General features: G+C 39.9%; 1 protein-coding gene across 2 annotated transcripts in view; it reads right to left on the reverse strand.

The window, feature by feature from the left end:
* Positions 1-15,539: 15,539 nt before the first annotated feature.
* Positions 15,540-21,742, reverse strand: part of LOC129777103 (homeobox protein 5) — a 399,412-nt gene continuing 393,209 nt past the window's right edge. For both annotated transcript variants that reach the window (XM_055783173.1, XM_055783174.1), the window contains exon 8: positions 15,540-16,636. In XM_055783173.1, coding sequence (XP_055639148.1) covers positions 16,400-16,636 — 237 coding nt within the window. In that variant the 3' untranslated portion in view covers positions 15,540-16,399. The remainder of the gene's footprint in view (positions 16,637-21,742) is intronic.

The raw sequence follows: 21,742 nt of genomic DNA on the forward strand, positions 1-21,742 counted from the left end.
GATCTGGTATTTACAACATCATCTCCCTGCCGCTCCTTAAGCCGGTAGATCGAAGCAACCGGCCAAACGGTGAAGGAGAATCTGTCCAAAATGGACATTTTAATGCGGAAGCGCCAAACGAGACCGGCCGTATCTGAGCAGCATGCAATCACCCAGAAGGAGTAGCATGAGATGCTGGTGAAAAACTTCTTTCCTTGTTCATAATGAAAGATGAGACGTACTTGATGCTAGAATTCAACGAATGGCAGGGGACCGGGTACTTTACGTCCTCCAGGTAACGATGACGTCGAATATATCATCCACATCAAGTTCTCGAAGAAGGTTCTTCTCTGACAGACGTGAAGGGAATGGTCAAACCGCTCTTCTTTCGAGTCATATGATGTGCTTGCCGGAAGTGGCGAAGGTGATGTGGTCTTTATGCCGAACCTGGGATCAGCCCATTATGCCAAAAGATCACTGGAGGATGGATCATCTGGAGATAAGCCACGAAAAGGTAAAAGAACACGTCGGCTTACATCTTTTTATCGGCCATGGTTGAGGTTCCGGCCAACTTCTGTAAGACCTCTTCCTGTCGAGTATACACTAGTTCTTTCGGCTTATTTAAAAGGTTAAGCCCTGACCGCTAGTTAGGGGACCAAAGATGCACTTTTCGTCTGACTTACGTTGGTCCCTGCGGATGAATAGGGGACTTTTATAAAAATCATTTTAAATCATCATAATTTTGTTGCTGTCGCTTCCAGTCGACACTCTCTAAACAAAAAGCCCACTGTCGGTGTGATGAAACCATCTCAACGGATTAATCTTTCGATGCATTAGAAGCGCTCTTGAACACTCTGCCAAATAAAAGTTTGTTTTTTTTTGAGGTCATCCGTTTAAGAAAATCAACATGATCAAATTGTGATATTGAAATATATTGATATCGCGGGACATTTTCGTTTCTTTTGCCAAATGTGGGACGTTTCGCGGGACGCAATCTAACGCCGGACATTTTGTTGAAATGCGGGACTGTCCCGCGTAACGCCTGGTCAGTTTATTTATAGAATTACTAAGGAACTCGCATTCTCCGATAATCCGCACCGCGGATCATCCGCTCGCGGATAATCAAGGTTCTACTGTAACTGTTATTTGAAGTTGTGCCTTTTCAAAAATAAAACGAATATTTTTGCGGTTAGGGCCTCCCAGTTATGTAATAAGAATTCGTTCGATCATTTAAGAACAACTGGGCAGGATATAACAGCCTCAACTCCCGTGAGGAATTTATTATACGACCTCGTTATAGGAAAAACAAATTTAACCAACATCTCGTCAACTTTGCAAGCGCTTCTACGAAAGAAAATTGGGAGATTTATTAGTAAATTAGTGAAGAAATGGGGCTCTGCAAACAATATGGTGGATCGATTTTTCAAATAAATAAGATGCATATAAGATGCATTAATGTGCACCCGTGGCCGAGTGGTTAGCGTCCCACACTATCATGCCGGGTGTTCGGGTTCGATTCCCGTTCTGGTTGGGGGATTTTTCGTCAAAGAAAATTCTTCCGGCTTGCACTGTGGTCACGCGTATTCTAGAGCTTGCCACTCCAGAGTACATTCAAGGCGTGTTATTCGGCATAGAAATCTCAACCAAGTATTAATGAACGACGCTAGTTAATGAATACGTTGAGACGGCAAAAGTTCCACAGGGAACGTTAACGCCATTCAAGAAGAAGGAGATGACTGAAGTTGGAATTTGTAATGCCTTCAGAAACTGGTAATTGTAGTATTTTCTTATTATAAACTAGCTGATCCGACGAACTTCGTCCCGCCCAAAATAGGTTTTTTGATCAAATGGACTAAAAACGCTTAGAACATATGGGAATTCAATTTTTCGAATTTTCCGATTTTTCTCTCCGCTATATTGATCTACGGGAAGAGACGAATACAACGAAATATAGATGACTCAAATTGAACCATTCCTTCCTCGGGTTTTGCGCTTACCAACACATTTGGCCTTCTATTTTTATTTATAGGTATAAGATATGGAAAAGCGTTATTTCGCCTGAAAATCCATTTCCACTTACGAACAAAGATCAATTTCGATAGCGCAAATTTCGAATGGACTAACAACGCTCATTATGATGTAATTTTCGAACATGTGGGAATTTAATTTTCCGAATTTTCCGATCTTCCTTCAGGATTTTCCGAAAATTTTCCGTTTTTTCTTTTCACTATATTGATCTACGGGAAGAGACGAATACAACAAAATACAGGAGGCTAAAATCGTACCATCCCTTCTTCAGGTTTTCCGCTTACCAACAGATTTTGCCTTACATTTTTATTTATATAGATGATGCTTTAAACATATTTTATAGGTCACAATATTTTTTATGTTATTCAGTGACTGTGGCACCGAGTAGTGAAAAGAGTTCATTTGTAGGAGGGAGGCCTTAAAAAAAACCGAATGTAAAAAATGTAAATTTTGAACTTTGCCCCATTGCCCCTCCTCTCTTTCAGTTTTTTTCTGAAACAGAGTTGAAAAATGAACTCAGCGTATCCGAAAACCCCAGTCTATCAAAAATTGGATTTTTCAGCTCAAAAATCTGAGTTTTGGCCGCCTAAATTTGCTCAGGGACCACTGTGCGTCTGTGGGGTGTTTTGGTCCAGTGTGTGTTTCATCGAAAAAGAAAACTAATGTAAAATAACTCAAATATTACAATCAATAACAGTGTTCTGGGATCGATACCAGGTGTCTTGATTCCAGACCAAAGAAATTGCATTGAGATAATTTCGAATTCTGCATAGATCTTTTCACTGTTGTTTGAGCACTTTCAAACACTTTCGTCAAACACTTGGTCAAAGAAAATCCTTAATGGCCTGCGTTGCTCTTTCAAGCTCTTCCTTCTTCTAAAGTTGTCTGACCATCCTTTTTTTAGTAATTCAGCGGCATCTGGAATCAATTAGACCAAAGAGAAGCCTCAAACCTGTAGGACCAATTCACCCCACAGAAACGTGTCCATGTCACACAACTTGCAAAAATTAAAATGCAATTAATTACAATTTTTTATTATTTTCAGTTTTTTTTGAAAATCGAAAAATCACCCAGGGGGTGAGTGAGTGAAGGAAACCGGGGTTTCCAAGAAACAATTTTTGATCCCAAATGTCTTAAAATAGCATGAAACGTCGAGATCTAGTTTCATTTCGAAAATTTTTTTTTGTCAAAAATCGACACTCTGGGACTTTTCGGAATATGGTTTTAAGTGCCAATAAAAATAGTTATCCCGATTTTTCATTCGGAACACGCTGCGAAATGATGATTTGCACGATAATATACCCTATGCAAAATATTAACTCATTCGAACTTCATTAGTGTTGCAGACGTTTGAATTTGAGTTTTTTGGAAACCGAAAAATCATAGGAAATCGGGGTTTTCAAAAATATTTGTTGATGCCCAATATCCTAAAAATGCATGACACGTCGAGATTTACAGTTATCTAAAAAAAATCATTGCCAAAAATCGACTTTTCAGACGGAAATACGACCAAGTGCCAAAAACAATTTTTTTTGACAATTTTTTTTCGAAATAACAGTTATTCTCGACAAGTAATGCAATTTTAAGACATTTGGCATCAACAATTTTTTTTGAAAACCCAAAATTTCGGTGATATTTAATTTTTCAAAAAACGTTGAACAGACGTTGAACGTCTGTTACACTACAAATCCCAGAGTGTCGATTTTTGACAAAAAAAAAAGGAAGTGGGTTATATCTATGGTATAACCGCAAGGGTGACGTAGGACTATCGTTGATTTAGAAATCATTTGTTTGAAGTTGAATCTAAATCCATTCTGAATGAATGAATAAATGAATATTTGGGGGACTTCAAAAACGAGAGCGTTACACGTTGGAGGCACAAGGTTTTATGCATCCAATATAGGATACGAAAAACCTTGTTCTGAAGAATAATCTTCAGAAGATTTCCTGCTAACTGCACTTGATTGACAAATCACAAAACCAAATGTATTACATGGATATTTTATGGATAGAAAACATTAAATAAACTCTTTCACATGAATGTATTTTTAAATTCCCAGAGGAACTGGCAGATTATTTTCAATAACGATTAGATATTTCCACATTTTCCTCGATACTGGAAGCCACTGGTGGGCTAAATGCTAACTCGATAACCTGTTAATAGCACTTGATTGAAACATATTTGGACACAGTGTTACATGGATAGAAAACATTAAAGTAAACTCTTTCACATGAATGTATTTTTAAATTCCCAGAGGAACTAGCAGATTATTTTCCGAATCTTTCTCGATGCTGAATGGCATCCAAACGGAAAGAATTCCGTGCGTGTATGTTTGTGTGTAGCGGCTGCTTCGATGGTCACCTTCTCTTCTCCTGAAGGATCGGCTTCTCTGTGCTCCCTCACAGTTTCAAACAAACTGCTTGCGTTTGTTTGCGGGCAAATCTCGATCCTTCGCCGTCAGGCACCCTCAGCATCGATGTTGTCTTGTCGATGTCCTCACGAAAAATGAATGCGTCTCACCACCAGAATATCGCTAAAGTATGCTTTTTGTGCGTGATTGAATCGAGAGAAGGCGTGGTTTACGATGGCAATTTGGAAGGCAAACTAGAGGGGAATGAACTCTCTGAGCTCGGAACTTTCGGCGACTGAGCAATAATCGATTGCGTGCGCATAAAGGGTGTGTCACATCAAATTGCATCACGGAAAAAACGCTGTAGAAACTCGCCCATTAGACCGATCCTTTTGAAAATTTTAGACAGTAAAATAAAAACTATTAAACAACTTTTGGCATTTTCTTTTTATTCATACTTCGAGCCCAAGCCCGTATGCTCGCACCTTCCTCTTTACCCCGTCCATAAGGTTCTGTACAACGTCAGGTTGTAGTTTTTTTTGAACAGAAATCCATTTTCTCTTGATGTCCGCCTCCGATTTGACAACTTTTGGGTTCTTCCGGAGGGCCTGCTTCATAGTCGCCCAATATTTCTCTATTGGGCGAAGCTCCGGCGCGTTGGGCGGTTTCATTTCCTTTGGCACGAAGGTGATCCCGTTGGCTTCGTACCACTCCAACACGTCCTTTGAATAGTGGCACGAAGCGAGATCCGGCCAGAAGATGGTCGGGCCCTCGTGCTGCTTCAATAGTGGTAGTAAGCGCTTCTGTAGGCACTCCTTAAGGTAAACCTGCCCGTTTACCGTGCCGGTCATCACGAAGGGGGCGCTCCGCTTTCCGCAAGAGCAGATCGCTTGCCACACTATGTACTTTTTGGCAAACTAGGATAGTTTCTGCTTGCGAGTCTCCTCCGGAACGCTGAATTTGTCCTCTGCGGAGAAGAATAACAGGCCCGGCAGCTGACGAAAGTCCGCTTTGACGTAGGTTTCGTCGTCCATTACCAGGCAATGCGGCTTCGTCAGCATTTCGGTGTACAGCTTCCGGGTTCGCGTCTTCCCCACCATGTTTTGCTTTTCGTCGCGGTTAGGAGTCTTCTGAACCTTGTATGTACGCAGGCCCTCCCGCTGCTTGGTCCGCTGGACGAATGAACTTGACAAATTCAGCTTATTGGCGACATCCCGGACCGAACTTCTCGGATCACGTCTAAACTGCTTAACTACGCGCTTGTGATATTTTTCACTGACGGAGCATCCATTTTTGCCGTTCTTCACCTTCCGGTCGATGGTTAGGTTCTCGAAGTATCGTTTTAGTACTCTGCTGACCGTGGATTGGACGATTCCCAGCATCTTACCGATGTCCCGATGTGACAACTCCGGATTCTCGAAATGAGTGCACAGGATTAATTCACGACGCTCTTTTTCGTTCGACGACATTTTTCCAAATTTACGAAAAATTGACAGTGAAGCATGGCCAACGTGATCTATACACTCTTATCTGATTATAAGCGAAAGCTGAAGATATAATTCCTAAAAATTAAATTTCTACAGCGTTTTTTCCGTGATGCAATTTGATGTGACACACCCTTTACAATATTGGATACGGAAATATCCTACTGGTGAGGAAGAATAATCTTCAGAAGCTATCCTGTTAATTGCGATTGATTGAAAAATCACAAAACCAAATGTATTTGGTCACAGTGTTACATGGATAGAAAACATTAAAGTAAACTCTTTCACATGAATGTATTTTTAAATTCATAGTGGAACTGGCAGATTATTTTCAGTAACTATTAGATATTTCCACATTTTCCTCGATACTGGAAGCCCACCAGTGGTTAATGCTAATTCGATAACCACCTGTTAATAGCACTTGATTGAAACATATTTGGTCACAGTGTTACATGGATAGAAAACATTAAAGAAAACTCTTTCACATGAATGTATTTTTAAATTCCCAGAGGAACTGGCAGGCAGATTATTTTCCGGATCTTTCTCGATGCTGAATGGCATCCAAACGGAAAGAATTCCGTGCGTGTATGTGTGTGTGTAGCGGCTGCTTCGATGGTCACCTTCTCTTCTCCTGAAGGATCGGCTTCTCTGTGCTCCCTCACAGTTTCAAACAAACTGCTTGCGTTTGTTTGCGGGCAGATCTCGGCTGCTTCGAGATCATCCCGGGGAACCGTTTGTGGCATCACTCTCCTCCTGATGGATTCCCTTCTGGCCTAGGGTGCACAAACAGGCTCTTGGTGACACCGTTCATCCGCGCTTTCATGATAAACGAAGAGCTTCACCACAACAGCGACAACATTCTCCAATCGCTGTTCAATTAGAACTGAGTGGATTTCCGAGCGGCGCTCGCTTATATACCGATTGGTGATTTCAATAGCCTGTTTTGAAAGCAATTTTAAGACTATTGAAACAAGTTTTTGAATCAAAAAGTAACAAGTATAGAACGCGTAGACATTTTATCTTTCGAATGAAGTGTTTATCATACCATTTCGTTCAGTTGTTTAGGAGCTATTAACGCTCAAAATCTCGGTCTCCGGCGTAACGCTTTCGTTTTCGAAACTTTGATTTTACACCCCGGTATAGAAATGAAAGACGTAGTCCTACGTCAAAAGTTTGTATTTCCATTGTGTTATGGAGAGATTTATAGCCGAGCAACGTTTATAAATCATAGAGTTTTATTATCACAAATTACCCTTTGTATCAATTTCGATCGACTATCCTGACACAACGATTTCAACGAAATTGATGTCATTTCTAAATATGAAGTTTTAAGACTCTTTATTATGAGTAATGTAAAGAGTACAAAAATCAGGAAAAATCAGGATCATTTTAGAAAAATCAGGGAAAATTGTGTGTTTGTCAGGATATCAGGGAGCGTGCTAAAAAGTCTGGGAATTCCTGAAAAATCCGGAAGGCTGGCATCTCTGACTATTACTATGTTTCTTAAAATAAAACAGTGAAAAATAAATATAATAAATATGCTGCTGCGTATAGAATATATCTATAAAATCGTGTCAATTCCCCGATTCGTCTGTCTATGCTACTAGTTTGGAAAGTATTCGTAACGAGTCACACTAACAATTGTGCTTAGGAAAACTCGCGAGAATCCGCCAATTTCTTTCAAGTGGTTAACATAATACGCTGTAATCTCACCAAGAGTGCAAACAGGTTGTGACACATGTGACGGCAAGAGACAAATATTTGCACTCGAGTTAGGAGTAACTTCACTGTGTACTAAAAGAATCCTCGCTGTCGGGAGGATTCATAATTCGTGGATTTGACATGGATATGTACGGTAACAAGCATTGTGCTTGATGGGGGTAAATGCGCCGGAAAAGCGAAGCTTATCTTGATGTCATTTTTCACGATGCACATTTTATTCCACAAGAGGATTTTGAAACGAGTTACTTTCATTATTATACCAGATCATTTTTTAAGTTAAGGATCACTGTAATGACACATGAAAATAAAATACATATTGATTCTTCTTGGTATCTTCGTTTGTTTAAGGGGGTATTCTAGTGTAGAGACACGAATTTCGGGCATTTTTGAGGCTCCGAAAAAATGAAACAAAGAATATTGAAAAGGATTGAACGTAAAAAATATTAATTATTATAATAGTTACAAGCTGATGAAGTAAGGGGGTTCAAACAATATTTATGCCATGACGTACACGATTCCAGCCCTTCTGGTTATCTGAAACAAAAAAAAACGAACAGATTCTTAATAAGTAAAGATGCAGCTATCGCATGAACCTCGGACATGTCAAAAACATGTTTTTCTGACAAAATGGCAGCCGTTTGAAAAAAAGCTGTTCAATTTTTATTTTCAAGTTTCCCGATGCATTCGATAAAGATGCCATTATGAATCGATATAGTGCGACACATAAGCTTTCCATGTTACTTGTTGTGCGGTAGCTTTTGTACGAAAACATCACAGCAGAAGCTCACATAGCTAGCCTGTGGAAGCGCTTTTGAAGCTCAGAGAAAATATCTGCCACAGTTGATTGAAGCTTTATAGCGCTAGCGAACTCACAAAAGTGAAAATGAATCGTTTTGTTTGGTTTTGATTTCCGTTGGAAGTTAGAAGTTTTACTCAACCGTCCAACGTGAAATGTCGGTATTTCATTACTTTCAAATCAGATTTCTGTGAAAAGTGGTAGTTTTGTTCCTTATGGCAAACTATTACACCTGTATTTTCTAATTTGTTCATTCGGGAGCTCATTTCCGGGTGGTCCGAAAAATCAAATTGTTCCTTTTTTCTTTTTTTCCAAAAATTATTTTTTTTCAAAAATTCATAACTTTCGAACTACTGGACTGATTTAGATGATCGATAAATTAAATTGAAGCCAATGAGTCTTCTTTGAAAAAATATTACATTATATTATTTACACCAGTAATCACAGCGCATGTTGGTAATAATCAACACAACGCGTTATGTTTGTATCCGTTCTCTATGAACAACAACTAAATGACAAAAAAATGGCCCAATTACTTTTTCTAGAAATTACTCAGAAATGCTCAGTAAACCATTGTCTACAGGAAGTAAACAACAAAGACTAAAAGTTGCAATATTTGGACTAATTCCAACTTTGTCAGTATCTAATAAATTGTTTTAAAAACTGACTTTCCAAAGTTTTTGACGTAGGACTACGTCTAACCGGAAGATATAGGGGGTGAAATGGAAATCTAGGCACTGAACAAGTAGGAAAAAAATGCAAGATTTGGAACGCTTATAACTCGAGCATTTCTCAATAGATCGCAAAGGTTTTTGCATCAATTGATAGGAAATATATCTACGCATCTATCATAACGAATAACATTTCATTTTTCTTGAGATAAATAATTGAATAATTGTGAAATATCAAGCATTGTCAAAATGCACTATGTGCCCATTTTTGATTGGTCCATTTTGTGCTCCTCAAATCGTACCGACCAAAACGGGCAACCAGAGCAGCAGCGAAATAGAATGAAGCACGATTGGAAAGGAAAAAGAAAAAAATTAACGAAACATTGGTCGCAGTCTCACACATGCGTAACTCTCGAGCCAGCCAGTCAGCTTAAAAATCCCCGCTCCGCTGCCGTAACGATCTTTTTCTTTGTGTGGACACCGACTGGACAACATCGTTGCTGGACGAGCTGGACGGCGAGGGATCGAGTGCCTTTCTCAAGGCAAGAGGGCGGAGGTGGTAGCGCTGGAGTAAAGTAGAGTAGCTCTCGACATTTAGCTAATTGGACGGACCTGTAATGCGACATATTTAGTTGGACATTTTTGTAAACATAGAGTTCGGGGTCCAAATTATGACCCCACATTGAAAGTCGACACTGTACCACTGTCATCGCAAATGTTCAATTACAGGTTAAAATTACCTCCAATCCGATACTGAGTGGTGGTAATGCGACGTGCCATTGAATGTAATGTACTGTAAAATATGTCACAAGCAGAAAGGTTTAGCCGAACAAGATGGGGATATCGAGTGATAACAAAACAATAAACTCTTTAGATTGAAAATAATTTTGTGATCCTGAAAAGGACCCTTTTTAGCCTGCATGTGATTCCAACGAGCGAACAAATCGTAATTAATGTATTTTATTCTTCTTCTTCTTTTTGGCTTTAAGAGGGTTTACACTTTTCAGTTCATCCGCCTCTAGTGAAAGTATTTTTTTTTGCCATCGCTCCCTTTTAACGCTCATTCGTTCGTCTCGTTGGACTCGCCCCTCTGGCTGAGTCTGCCGATTTGTCTCTATCCTGTGAGTGTGTACCGCTAGAGTATAAAACACGCGGACCCCAAAAAAATATCTTATTTTCTTTCAAACCGTAAACCCGTGTGGTTGTACGGCATCGGCATCGTGGACGTAACAAAGGAGGACAAGTTAAGGGAAAGGCAAAGTCTCACTCGAACCGTGCAGGTCTCCAGTTCCCTGTTGGTCGCATTCACTGATTGCTCCGCAAGGGTAACTAGGCCGAACGGATTGGTGCCGGAGCACCAGTATACCTAACAGCGATTATAGAGTTTCGGCCGTCGGAGTGCTCGAGTTGACTTGCAAAGCTGCTCACGACAATCAGAAAACCCGCATCAAGAACAGAGCAGCTTCGGTTCGGCGCTCATCAAGGCAACAATTAGTTTCAGTGAGTAGCAAAGTGTTTCTCCGGCACGTCGCATTAAATGTAATTTACTGAACAATATGTCACAAGCTGGATGGGAAGAAATTTTCCAACTGTGAAAGCTGTGGCGAGTGGCAAACGCAATAGCTAAACAGGAAGGTTTAACAGAACAAGATGGGAATATCGAGTGATAACAAAAACACAACACCAAAGGTTCTTTTCAGAACCATCAACATATTCATAAAGAGTAAACAGTAAACTAATCCATTTTTCAGGTAGATAGGTAGGTATTCACGTAGAAGAAAATAAAACAATATATTTAAAATATATATTTAACAAAAGCTGTCCCCTTTGTATAGTCCTACGTCACTCCGGTTATGTCCCCGACATTACCCACCCGTCTTTTTTTATTGTAGAATCATTTGACGATAATTGTTTGATGATTCATTATTGTGCTCGCAGAACAATACATGCTCGAGATAAGCGCAGCGCAGATAAGTTTTGCTACTAGCAAGCGAAACTAAATCACATACACAATTCCAAACGGCATTTACATTCTTGGTGACTAAATAAACGAAATAAACTGTATCTGTTAATCTCAACAACCTCGAAAAGAGTAGCACTGCTTACTTATGATCAACATTAGCGCAAATGCAATCCTAGTTGAAAGCAGTTTTGCGACGCGAGCTCAAATAAATTAATAATTTAATATAACTTATTGAATAACTTGGTATTCCCCAAATATTTTTTTAGTGCACAACCTTAATACCTGCTTCACCACAGCGTCAGTTCAATGCATTGATGACAGAAAACGAACAATGTTAACTGCTTGGAAAAAGGCTGAATATTCGCCTCAAGAGAGATTCATTACTAATACATTAGCGTAAATTTTTCCCTCCCGTTATCTCTCCTCCTTGTTTATATTTATCATTACGACTGCATAATTTTCAACACAAAACAATCGTCAATCATAGCATAAACAATTAGGCAATTGTTGCATCGTTACAGGGCCAATGCACACGGGAGCAGATACAAATGGGGTTTCAGCATAGCGAAGATGCACTATTTTTACGTACGGGTTATGAAGCACGCACGTACGCACACAAATTTCCATATATCGATGGCTTGTAGCATCTAAATATACATGCACTTATCTCCGTTTTGTGCTCTTCTCGACAGAAGCTGTTTCTGTTAATATTGCCAGTCTAGATTAGCTTAGCTGTCATCGTTTGTGAAGAGTTTTCCTACCGTCATGCGAAACCAAATCACTGACAAAATTCCAGAACATTTATTTTCTTGGTGAGCTGACGATAGCCTAGCTTGATGATTCTCCACACAATTGTGTAGCTCAGAACCTTAATGCAATGGCGTCAGTTTGATGCAATGATTGCAATGCTAGACACATCAGAGAGTGAGTAATTTGGTCGCGTCCACAGCTCAATCCGAAACGAAGACATGTGATGACACAAACAAGGAAGAACAAGCGATATTCATTGCTTTGAATACAGAACGATACTGAAAGTATGCCTTACTTCCTTGCTTGAGACTTTGAACTTCTTCAGTTCATTCATGTCTAACCTTCAAAAAGGCCCTTGGAAAACTTTACTTTATCCATCATATTACTCTTCCACCCCCATTGCCTTGAGAAAGGCTTTCGATCCCTCGTCGTCCAGCTCGCCCAACAACGATGTTGTTCAGTCGATTTCCTTACGAAGAATGAAAGTTTGGCTCCGCGAGATCCGCTGTTTATACTCTAGGCAAATATTTCCCTTCGTTCTTCTTCTTTATCTTTGTTCACGGAGACTTTACTCTTATGACTTCCCCTTCGTTGCTCATCGATAAGTCGCTCGTTATTGACAACTCTGTTCGGGAAAGCACACAAACGGACAGAACAAATGTATGAGGAAATGGGAATGCTTCCAATTTTCATCAATTTAAACCATATACAGATTATGGGATTGTAATGTATAGCATATCAAACAAATCATAGGGAATTTCCGAATCGTTTGGTATGTAAATCGCCAAAATCCGTTCGCGGCAAAAAAATAGTTATTAACGTTAACTTTACTTCATCAAAACGTGACCTGTTTTCTGATTTGGCACCCTTAATGAAAGACGTAGTTCTACGTCAAAAAAACATCATTGCAAGAAATGGATCTCCAGAGATACGGTCCGTGCACCTACGCAGTGACGAAGCGTGACCGGGTGACACCCGAGACGGATGTCTGGGTTGTCATCCCTCCAATACGATTTTGACCGCTCTTGTATTTCCGATGAAAACGACGAAGTACTCCAGCATTCACGCCTTATTTTTTTAGTCATTTTTAGTCTAGCTCTTTCGCCTAGCTTGTTTATCTGATGACGAATTTCCCTTTCAGCAGCAAGCCCGTAATCGTTGAATGGTCTTTTCGACTGAATCGTGAATTAAAGGCGATGGAATTGTATGTCGTAAAGAACGTGATTGTGGTGCTCGAAGATAACAATCGTCACAAAACTTCAGAGCTCCATAGAGAGATAGTGGGTTCTCGTCAAGTGGATCTTGAAGAAGACGCAAAAAACGACAGTTGATGAAGGAGGTCGTTACCAAAATCACAAATCAGCAGTCCAATTTCCCATCTAAACAAAAATTGTTTTACATAGACCATACCATTTTCAATCTTGACGCGTCGGACAATTTCGAATATGCGATAATTACGCGATGCAACCAGGAGTACTGTCGAACATAATCCCATATTGTTTTGACGATCTATTATACAAGACTATTTCCTACTTTACATGACCCATCAGGATTTCAATGAACTCGTTTTGCATTTCTATATAGAGATAAGATACTTGCGATATTTGATATTTTGTAGTTTGTTTTCCATTTTTACAAACATCGGATATGCAAATAAGAAGGATTTTTTTTGTTGTTTGTTTCAATTTTCGGAAAACCTGTAGAGATTTCGAAAAATAGAAAGGAAGCAGTTTTGTCATCAAGAGCGGAAACTGAATCGAAACCCGCACTTAAGTCGTGATTTTCAATACTACAAAGATTCCAACATTTTTGTGTCTTTGGGTGTCTTTGTCCTGACGGAGTCCATGGGCTTCTATTACCGATTGAAATAAATTATTCGATCCAAGTTCATGTGCGTTATACATATACATTTCAAGGAAGAAGTTAAGTTTACTTTGAGCTTTTGGAGAATGAAACTTACTTCATCATTGAAGAAACTTTTCCCTAACTAATCATTATCACTTTAATTATTTGAAGGAGTCATCATGGTCAACGTGCAACCTGTTCAAGTTGAGTAAATGAGCATCCTAACGTTTGCATTAAAAAAAAATTTCATTAGTTTACCTTCAAACGCACCAACGAAATTACCCATGCAACATCAATTACAGCAACTAGTGATCCCCGATAATGATTCGATTAATCGAATACTTCCTACAGAAATCGATTATTAATCGAACGTATACTGCACAACTAATAATCGATGCGAACGATTTATGTACATCGATTAATCGATCCAAACCCAGAGAAAAAAAACGTACGGCCGCTGCAGTTTTATCCGGAAATTCAATCATTATCTTTGACGTTTCTCTAAACTCGTAAAAGAAGCTCAATGCCGTCAACGGGAATTGAGATTCGTTAACCAGTTTAAGGGAGCGTAGAAGATAAAGATTGATTTTCAGGCGAAATGAACACTTTTTTGATTCCAGATGGCTTTCTAGCAAATGAGAAATATAAGTCTAACTAATTATTTATCTCAGTGTAACGATTAATCGATTAATCGATTATTTGGGGCGATTAATCGTATCGAATAACAAACTGTTGAAAAGTAGTCGATTAGCTGATGAACGATTGATTTGAAAAATCCGGGATCCCTAATAGCAACCCATGAGTCAGCAGAGAAAATTTGACAGCTCTATCAGTCGAACTCTAACTGTGATGGCGAAAACAGTGAACCTACTCCGTTCAGAACTGTGCGCATTCAAAGATTTCGTCGCGTCGAAAACGGACATCGTGCGGCATTTTTCGAAAGAAAGCCCGGTTCCGGACCCTGAGCGACAAGAAGCTCCAAAGGATGTTGAAGAGGAAGATCGAGGAAAAAGTGGCTACATCGCTGCGTGCGCTTGGTCGGGAAGTCTCGTCCACTGGTCTCGGAGCTGCAGGCAATGACGCAGCGTCAGCAGCTGAATATGATGGTCAAGCCGATTTTCCCGGCGAATCGCGACCTATCTCACCCTGGATGGCAACGAGTGGCAGGGCACTTCGTATTTTGTTTCCCCCACGAAGGAAGTGAGCTCGGAAGTGAAGTTTATTTCACACACCAAGTTCCCCTGGAAGGTGCTGATGTGGCTGACAATCAGCGAAAAGGGGATGTCAAAGCCGCTCTTCTTCAGCTCCGGACTTGCTGTGAACGAGGAAATTTATAGTACGAAGTGCCTGCCGGAAGTTGCGTCGTTCATCAAGAAATACCATAAGGGCGGAGACGCGGTGTTCTGACTGGATCTGACGTCGGCCCACTACTTGAAGCGATCATTGGAGGAGATGGAGCGGCTGAATATCGATGTGGTACCCAAAACGGCGAACCCGCTCAACGTCTCCCAGCTGCGTCCCATCGAGAATTTCTGGGCAAACCTGAAGTGTAAGATCTACTACAACAGTTTTGTCGTGAAAACTGAAATAATGCCTACACCCATGTTTTCGTCTGCCATGGCGGATGTTCCGGTTAACTGCCGGAGACCGCTCGCAAGAGCGTAGAATTTTTCTGCAAGTAAGCTAATATAATTACCTTCCAAGGGAAATTTGTCAAACTCAATTATCTGTCTTAGGTTTTTTATCACCATCCGAAAAAAGTCCATTTTTTATGCAAACTCTCAATTCATAACGAGGTTAGTGGTTAGTGTTACCCATATCGTACCAGGAGCTCTAGCTGGCGGATTTGAGCTTACCACTTAGAGTACATACTAAATCGAACTATGGACTTTCTTTCCAAACTTATATTATGATGCTTAAAACAATATTGCCAAAACATATGCAATAGTGATCCTATTTTCAAAACATACGTTTTATTTATCTTTCATGCGTAATAGAAGAACTAATATAGGTACAGTATAACTGCGCTTGCATCTAATTATTCTTGATAAATACTGATAATGATAGGAGCCTAATCCTACCAAATAACATTAAAACTATATACTAGTGTACGTTAAATTTAGACAAGAAACATTTTCCTCTTTCTCCGTGATAGGTTGCAGCAGGATACAATTTAATCTTCTCGAATTAAAACAAACTACTTTCACGTCCAAAACATGATAGTTAAAACCAAAACACTAAGAACGACTGTCATAAGCTTATCTGTATCTTCCTATTTTTTCCATTTTCTTTATCTTCCTTCGTTCCAAAACTCGTTAAGTCTTTCGTGCATTAAGTTGCATTACAATTAGCGCTAAACAGTGTGAAATAAATAATTGTTTGCTCAAAATACTAACAACTTGCTCGCGCTGTTTTGGAGGAATAATATTCGTAACAAAACAAACAAACAAAAAACACTCTCTCTATCATTTCGATTCCTAGGGAGGAAGGTTCAACCGCCAAACGGTCAGAGATAACAAGACTTAGCTTATGTAACGTTTTAAAATGTAATATTGTACATGTCCCGGCGACAAAAATAAGACACTTTCGATTCTCGTATCGTTCGCATTCGCTCCTAAGTACGTATGCTGAAAGGCAGTGCTGCACGCCTTGATCCCTAATAGCTTATGTCGCATATATTTTTTTTTTGCATTGGAAATCATCAATCACTGGTCTGGATGGGGGGAAGCCGATTTTCGGTTCCTGATGTGTGTTTTCCCCTTTTTTTGGGATTTGGGATTATCTCCGAAAGATACCTGCGGTCACTGGGGCTAGCCAACGGAGCCATTGCTCGGAGGTCGGTTGGTTGGGGTTGTGTCACCCTTGCTGCTGGTTCTCGTGGGTGTGGGTGCGGCACACAGAGCACACGGACATGGGCCACCCAATTTTTTGGCCAGCATCGATTTCAGTTTCAGCGCCGGTCCCAATTTCATGCCGAGCGAGTTTGTCAGGTGCTCCTCGGTTAACAGCGGCAGTCCCGCTCCGTCGATGCTCTGGTCACGAAAATTCTGTAAAAGAAAAAGGAACGAAATGTGAACATTAGTTTTCCGGATGTAGGCGTAGGTAACTGGTTGCTTAACAAGAAGCTGGAGTATGATGATCGAAGGGGCAAAGATTTACTGCAAGGGTGTTCGGTACTATTGGCCGATAAACCACACTGTGGTATTGGTGATTCTAGAAAAATTTCATCCCGCAATGCTAATAATAGGCTCTAAACAACACCGCAATCAGGGAACCAGGCCAGCGGTCTGATGAAGCCCAAAGCATGGGAGAGCACAAACCAGCCATAAATATTATCCGCTGCACTTTACCTCGCATGCAATATGCAGATCTTCTCCCCTACCAATGGAGCTTCTCTTGAAATGGAGCGGAATGGAAGCAGACGATATGTGCAAGACAGCAACAATAAGCCCCAGACCAAAATAAAGAAAGAAAAAAAAATCGAGAAGAGCAACAGCAGCAGCAGCACCATGAGGCGAAAGGATTTGCGGCACGCGCCTCGGGCTAACATCGTCACGATCCTGCTATTAAGCTTTCGTAATAACTGGGTGCATTTGTTAACTTCTTGGCTTAGCGCGGCTTATCTCGTCGGGTCTTTGGGTGCTCCGCTTTTGCGTCCGATTTCTGTCTCTCATTGCTGTTTCTTGCTACTTCGAATTGAACGGAAAGACACGACCTTGAGCCAAGAGTGAAGGCCTGCCAGAAGTGGCAGATGAGTGATGATCATGGTGACTCTATGAGAGTAGAATTTTGAGACAAAGTTCGTGGCAAATTTAGTTTATTTCTATCATAGGTTTCATAGGCTTAGTGAAGTTATTGTGACGTTATTATTTATAGAAATATGTTCTAAGTCCAATGTACATTGAAAGATCAGAATTCTTCATTACATTGAAAAAAACAAAACTCTCTATGAATCTTATTCAGAGCATATCTCAGAAATACATTCAAAAAGTATGCGCTATCACTGACTTATGTTTGAATATGTTGAGTTCTAGAGATGGAAGATTGCTATGATTATTTAATTTAGGAATTTTCTAAATTCCCATTCGTCACGGTTGTATTCTATTCATTGCTATATTTCTTGATAGCACTACTTTAAACAATCATTTCACATTTCACAAACCTTCATTCGCATTCTATAATTCGCGGACTTCAAAGGCGGAATTTTTACAAACATTTACCGGTAAGTTTCTTCGTTTTTTTCGGAAATAATCGGCCGGTTTATCGGCTAACCACGAATCTATCCAATTTTTGACTTCATCAAAATTGGAGAAGTGCTGGTCAACCACGTCATGTTGCATCGATCGAAAAAGGTAGTACAGGTCGGACTCGATTATCCGGAGTATTGATTTTTTTTCACTCCGGATAATCGAATTCTCTGGATGATCGAGTCAAAAAAATTTTTTTTTGCATGTAATTTTTGTTTTTTGAATATAAAAGAGGAATTTGATTCTTGATTCATCCCCTTAAAGTTAGAAAACACATTTCTCACATGAAAAAAAAATTTATCCAGATTCTCTCAGAAGGTGATAGGCGATCATATTTGATGAAAAAATCCTTCTACGCATATGTTCGAATTTCAACAATGACAGAGTTATAGAACTTTTTTTCTGTTTCGGACTCTGTTGCCTCAAACTGGCTCTACATTAAAAAGTACGCTACGGAAGACAACTCTGTTGCCTTCATTTGAAAGATGAGAAAATTTAGTATAGGATATAGTAGTGGAACATCTAAATTAGTGTATTTTAATAACATTTTGGAAGTGAAAAACTTAAAAGTTAATAATTTTTAATGTGTTATTATTACTTTTATCCAAAAAATTGTACTAATTGGATTGTTCCTATCAATTAAATTGAAGCTCTCAGACCGCTCTACAATTTGTTTTTTGACACCCAAATTCTATCTTTCTTAATTTGGCTATCATCCTGGAAATGCGATCAAAATTTTGGCTATGGATTTATGTTTTCCCGCTTCAAATGTGAAAAGTAAAAATGATTATGAATAAGATTTTTTTTTAAATATCTCGAGAATGGCAACATTTAGAAGGAGATTGATAGAAACCTTTTTTGTTTTAAATAACATCAGGATTCATAATTTGTGATTAAAAATGACTGCTAACATACAAAAACTCGAAGTTTCGAAAATCCCTAAAAAATCGATGTTCCACAAAGTTCGTCAAAAATTGTTTTCCCATCTTGGCCCAATTTTTAAATTTTACGAAAGACTTCTATTTGGTATGAAAAAATTAAAAAAAAATTAAAAAATATCTATTTTGGATATTGCAAATAGAATTTTTATTTTGTAAATGAAAAAAAAAATTCTAATTTTTATTCTCAGTGTACATTTTTTTTCATATTCAACCACCAATACTCTATAACTCTTTCTAAAACACTATTTCGGTACGACTCATAGTTTTTGAGATATAAATTAACAAAGATTTCTCTTACTAAAATCGATACGCCCTTTTCAAAAGTTACGCTTTAGTCAAAAAATTCCCAATTCCTGTGAAAAACTCATATTTCCTCCAACCCAAACGGAATACACACTTCCATTGGAATCAAAAATACAAGTTCAGTCAGCTCGCGCAGTTCGAAGCCGCCGGACGCAAAGTTGTTCGTGTCCGTTATTGTGTTGGAACAATACCGTTATCGGTTTCACTGAAGTGATTGTGTCGCCCTAACGGTGTTTTCTTTATTGCGAGAGTTAAGTGATAAGTAATCACAACCAGCGGGAGGGAGAAGTCCTCTACTGCGGGCGCTGTGAGCGTGTGCCGTTCCATCGTCATCGTATTGTGGTGCGATACACCATTGCTGTTGTGCCAAGCGATCATCACGTGGTTCGATTGGAGCACCGTTACAAATCATCCGCACCGTGCGCTTCAAGTATTTTAGTTTATATATATATATATATATATATATATATATATATATATATATATATATATATATATATATATATATATATATATATATATATATATATATATATATATATATATATATATATATATATATATATATATGTATATATATATATATATATATATATTAGGTTAAGGATTTAAAAAAAAAGAAAAAGTATATTTGTATATCTGCCATAATGGCAGAGTGCGATCCTCTTGATATGAACATTGAATCTGATGTTTCCTCCTCACTAACTACTGGGAAGTCGCTTAAACGCGTTCCCCCCTCAGACGATGTTTTTTCAGAGGAAGAGTCAATCAACCTCAACAAGCCCCCTTCTAGAAAATTGGCAAACTTTTCCACTTCGCCCCCTCAATCTCCCGCTCCCGTTTCCGATTATGTCCCGAACTTGCTTCCCAGCCCAACTGTTCCCGCTCCCGCTCAACAATCGACCTCGTCCTCCCCCTCAGTTGTCCCCTCTCCGCGTGTCACGGTCTATCCAGAAGACGCATCTGGATCTGGCCCATGGGTTGTTTTCTTCCGGCCAAAACCCAACGGGAAATCGCTCAACGTCATTCAGATCATGAAAGATCTGACAAAAAATTATTCCTCCGTGGTCGAAATTAGAAAGGTTCGACCGAACAAACTGCGTGTTGTCGTGGCTGATCGGAAGCAAGCTAACGAGATTGTTGTCGACAATAGGTTCGTACTAGAATATCGCGTCTATGTGCCCTGCCATAACGTAGAAATTTCGGGGGTGATTACAGAAACGGGTCTGACGAGCGCATTAATAAAAGAGGGAGATGGCAGATTTAAAAAGCTCCCTTTGACGAAAGTTAAAATTTTGGACTGCCATCAATTAGGAAAAGTGTCCCAGGAAGAGGGAAAAACAAAATTCACGCCGTCCGACTCGTTTCGAGTAACTTTTGCTGGTTCCGCCCTCCCTGACTACGTTATGGTGGACAAATTGAGGCTTCCGCTGCGTCTCTTCGTGCCAAAGCCCATGACTTGCAACAAATGCAAGTCAGTTGGTCACACTTCAGCTTATTGTGCCAACAAGGAGCGCTGTGCCACTTGCGGAGAGCAACATGTGGGCAAATCCTGCAGTGCGACTGAGCATAAGTGTCCATATTGCGGGGGGACCCCACATGAGCTCTCAGCTTGTGAAACTTACAAGAGTCGCTGGGAGAAACAGAAGCGCTCTTTAAAGGAACGCTCGAAACGCACTTTTGCGGAAATTTTAAAGGGCGCTTCTCCACTGGCCCAACAACAACTACATCCAATCTCCTCACACAATATCTTTTCCACGTTGCCAGTTGACGAAATGGAAGCGGACACAGCTCACGGGGGCACACCGTTTATTTCCCAAGGGAATCCCCGGCGCAAAAATGTGACCACTCCCAAAATTCAATCACAAGTCCCTCCGGTGATATCCCCTGTTAGCTTGCCTAAAAAAACGAGTGCAGCGGACAAGCAAAATCAGGTTCCTCCTGGCTTCAGTGGGAATAGTTCACCTTCGAACGACCCAGCACTCGAGGGGACATCAAAAACCCCAAATGTCCCTATTTTTCCGTCCAGCTCAACTCCCCAATCGGGATTTATAAAGTTGTCTGACCTTTTGGACCAAATCTTCAAGTGTTTTAACGTTTCCGACTCCATCAGAACCATTGTCATTTCAATGCTTCCAGTATTAAAGACAATTTTGCAACAATTGATGCAAACATGGCCCCTCCTTGCAATGATTATCTCTCTTGATGTCTAATTCAAATAGAGAGGTAGGAGATATCACTGTTTTACAGTGGAATTGTCGTAGTCTTATCCCTAAATTGGATACATTCAAATTTTTAATTCATAAGTTCAATTGTGATGTTTTTGCTCTGTCCGAAACTTGGTTTTCTTCGCGAGATGATCTCTCTTTCCATGATTTCAATATTATTCGCTTGGACCGTGATGACAGATACGGAGGGGTGCTATTGGGGATCAATAAGTGCCACTCATTTTTTCGAATTGACCTTCCACCTATTGGAGGGATTGAAGCTGTTGCTTGTCATGCAAACATCGGAGGCAAAGACCTCTGTATTGTCAGCTTGTATTGGCCTCCGAGAGCTGCGGTTAGCCGCAAGCAACTTGTTGACATGTGCTCACTCCTTCCTGAGCCACGATTGATCTTGGGAGACTTCAACTCTCACGGAACTGCCTGGGGGGAACAGT

Source organism: Toxorhynchites rutilus, chromosome 3 (genome assembly GCF_029784135.1).
Source record: "Toxorhynchites rutilus septentrionalis strain SRP chromosome 3, ASM2978413v1, whole genome shotgun sequence".
Lineage (NCBI taxonomy): Eukaryota > Metazoa > Arthropoda > Insecta > Diptera > Culicidae > Toxorhynchites > Toxorhynchites rutilus.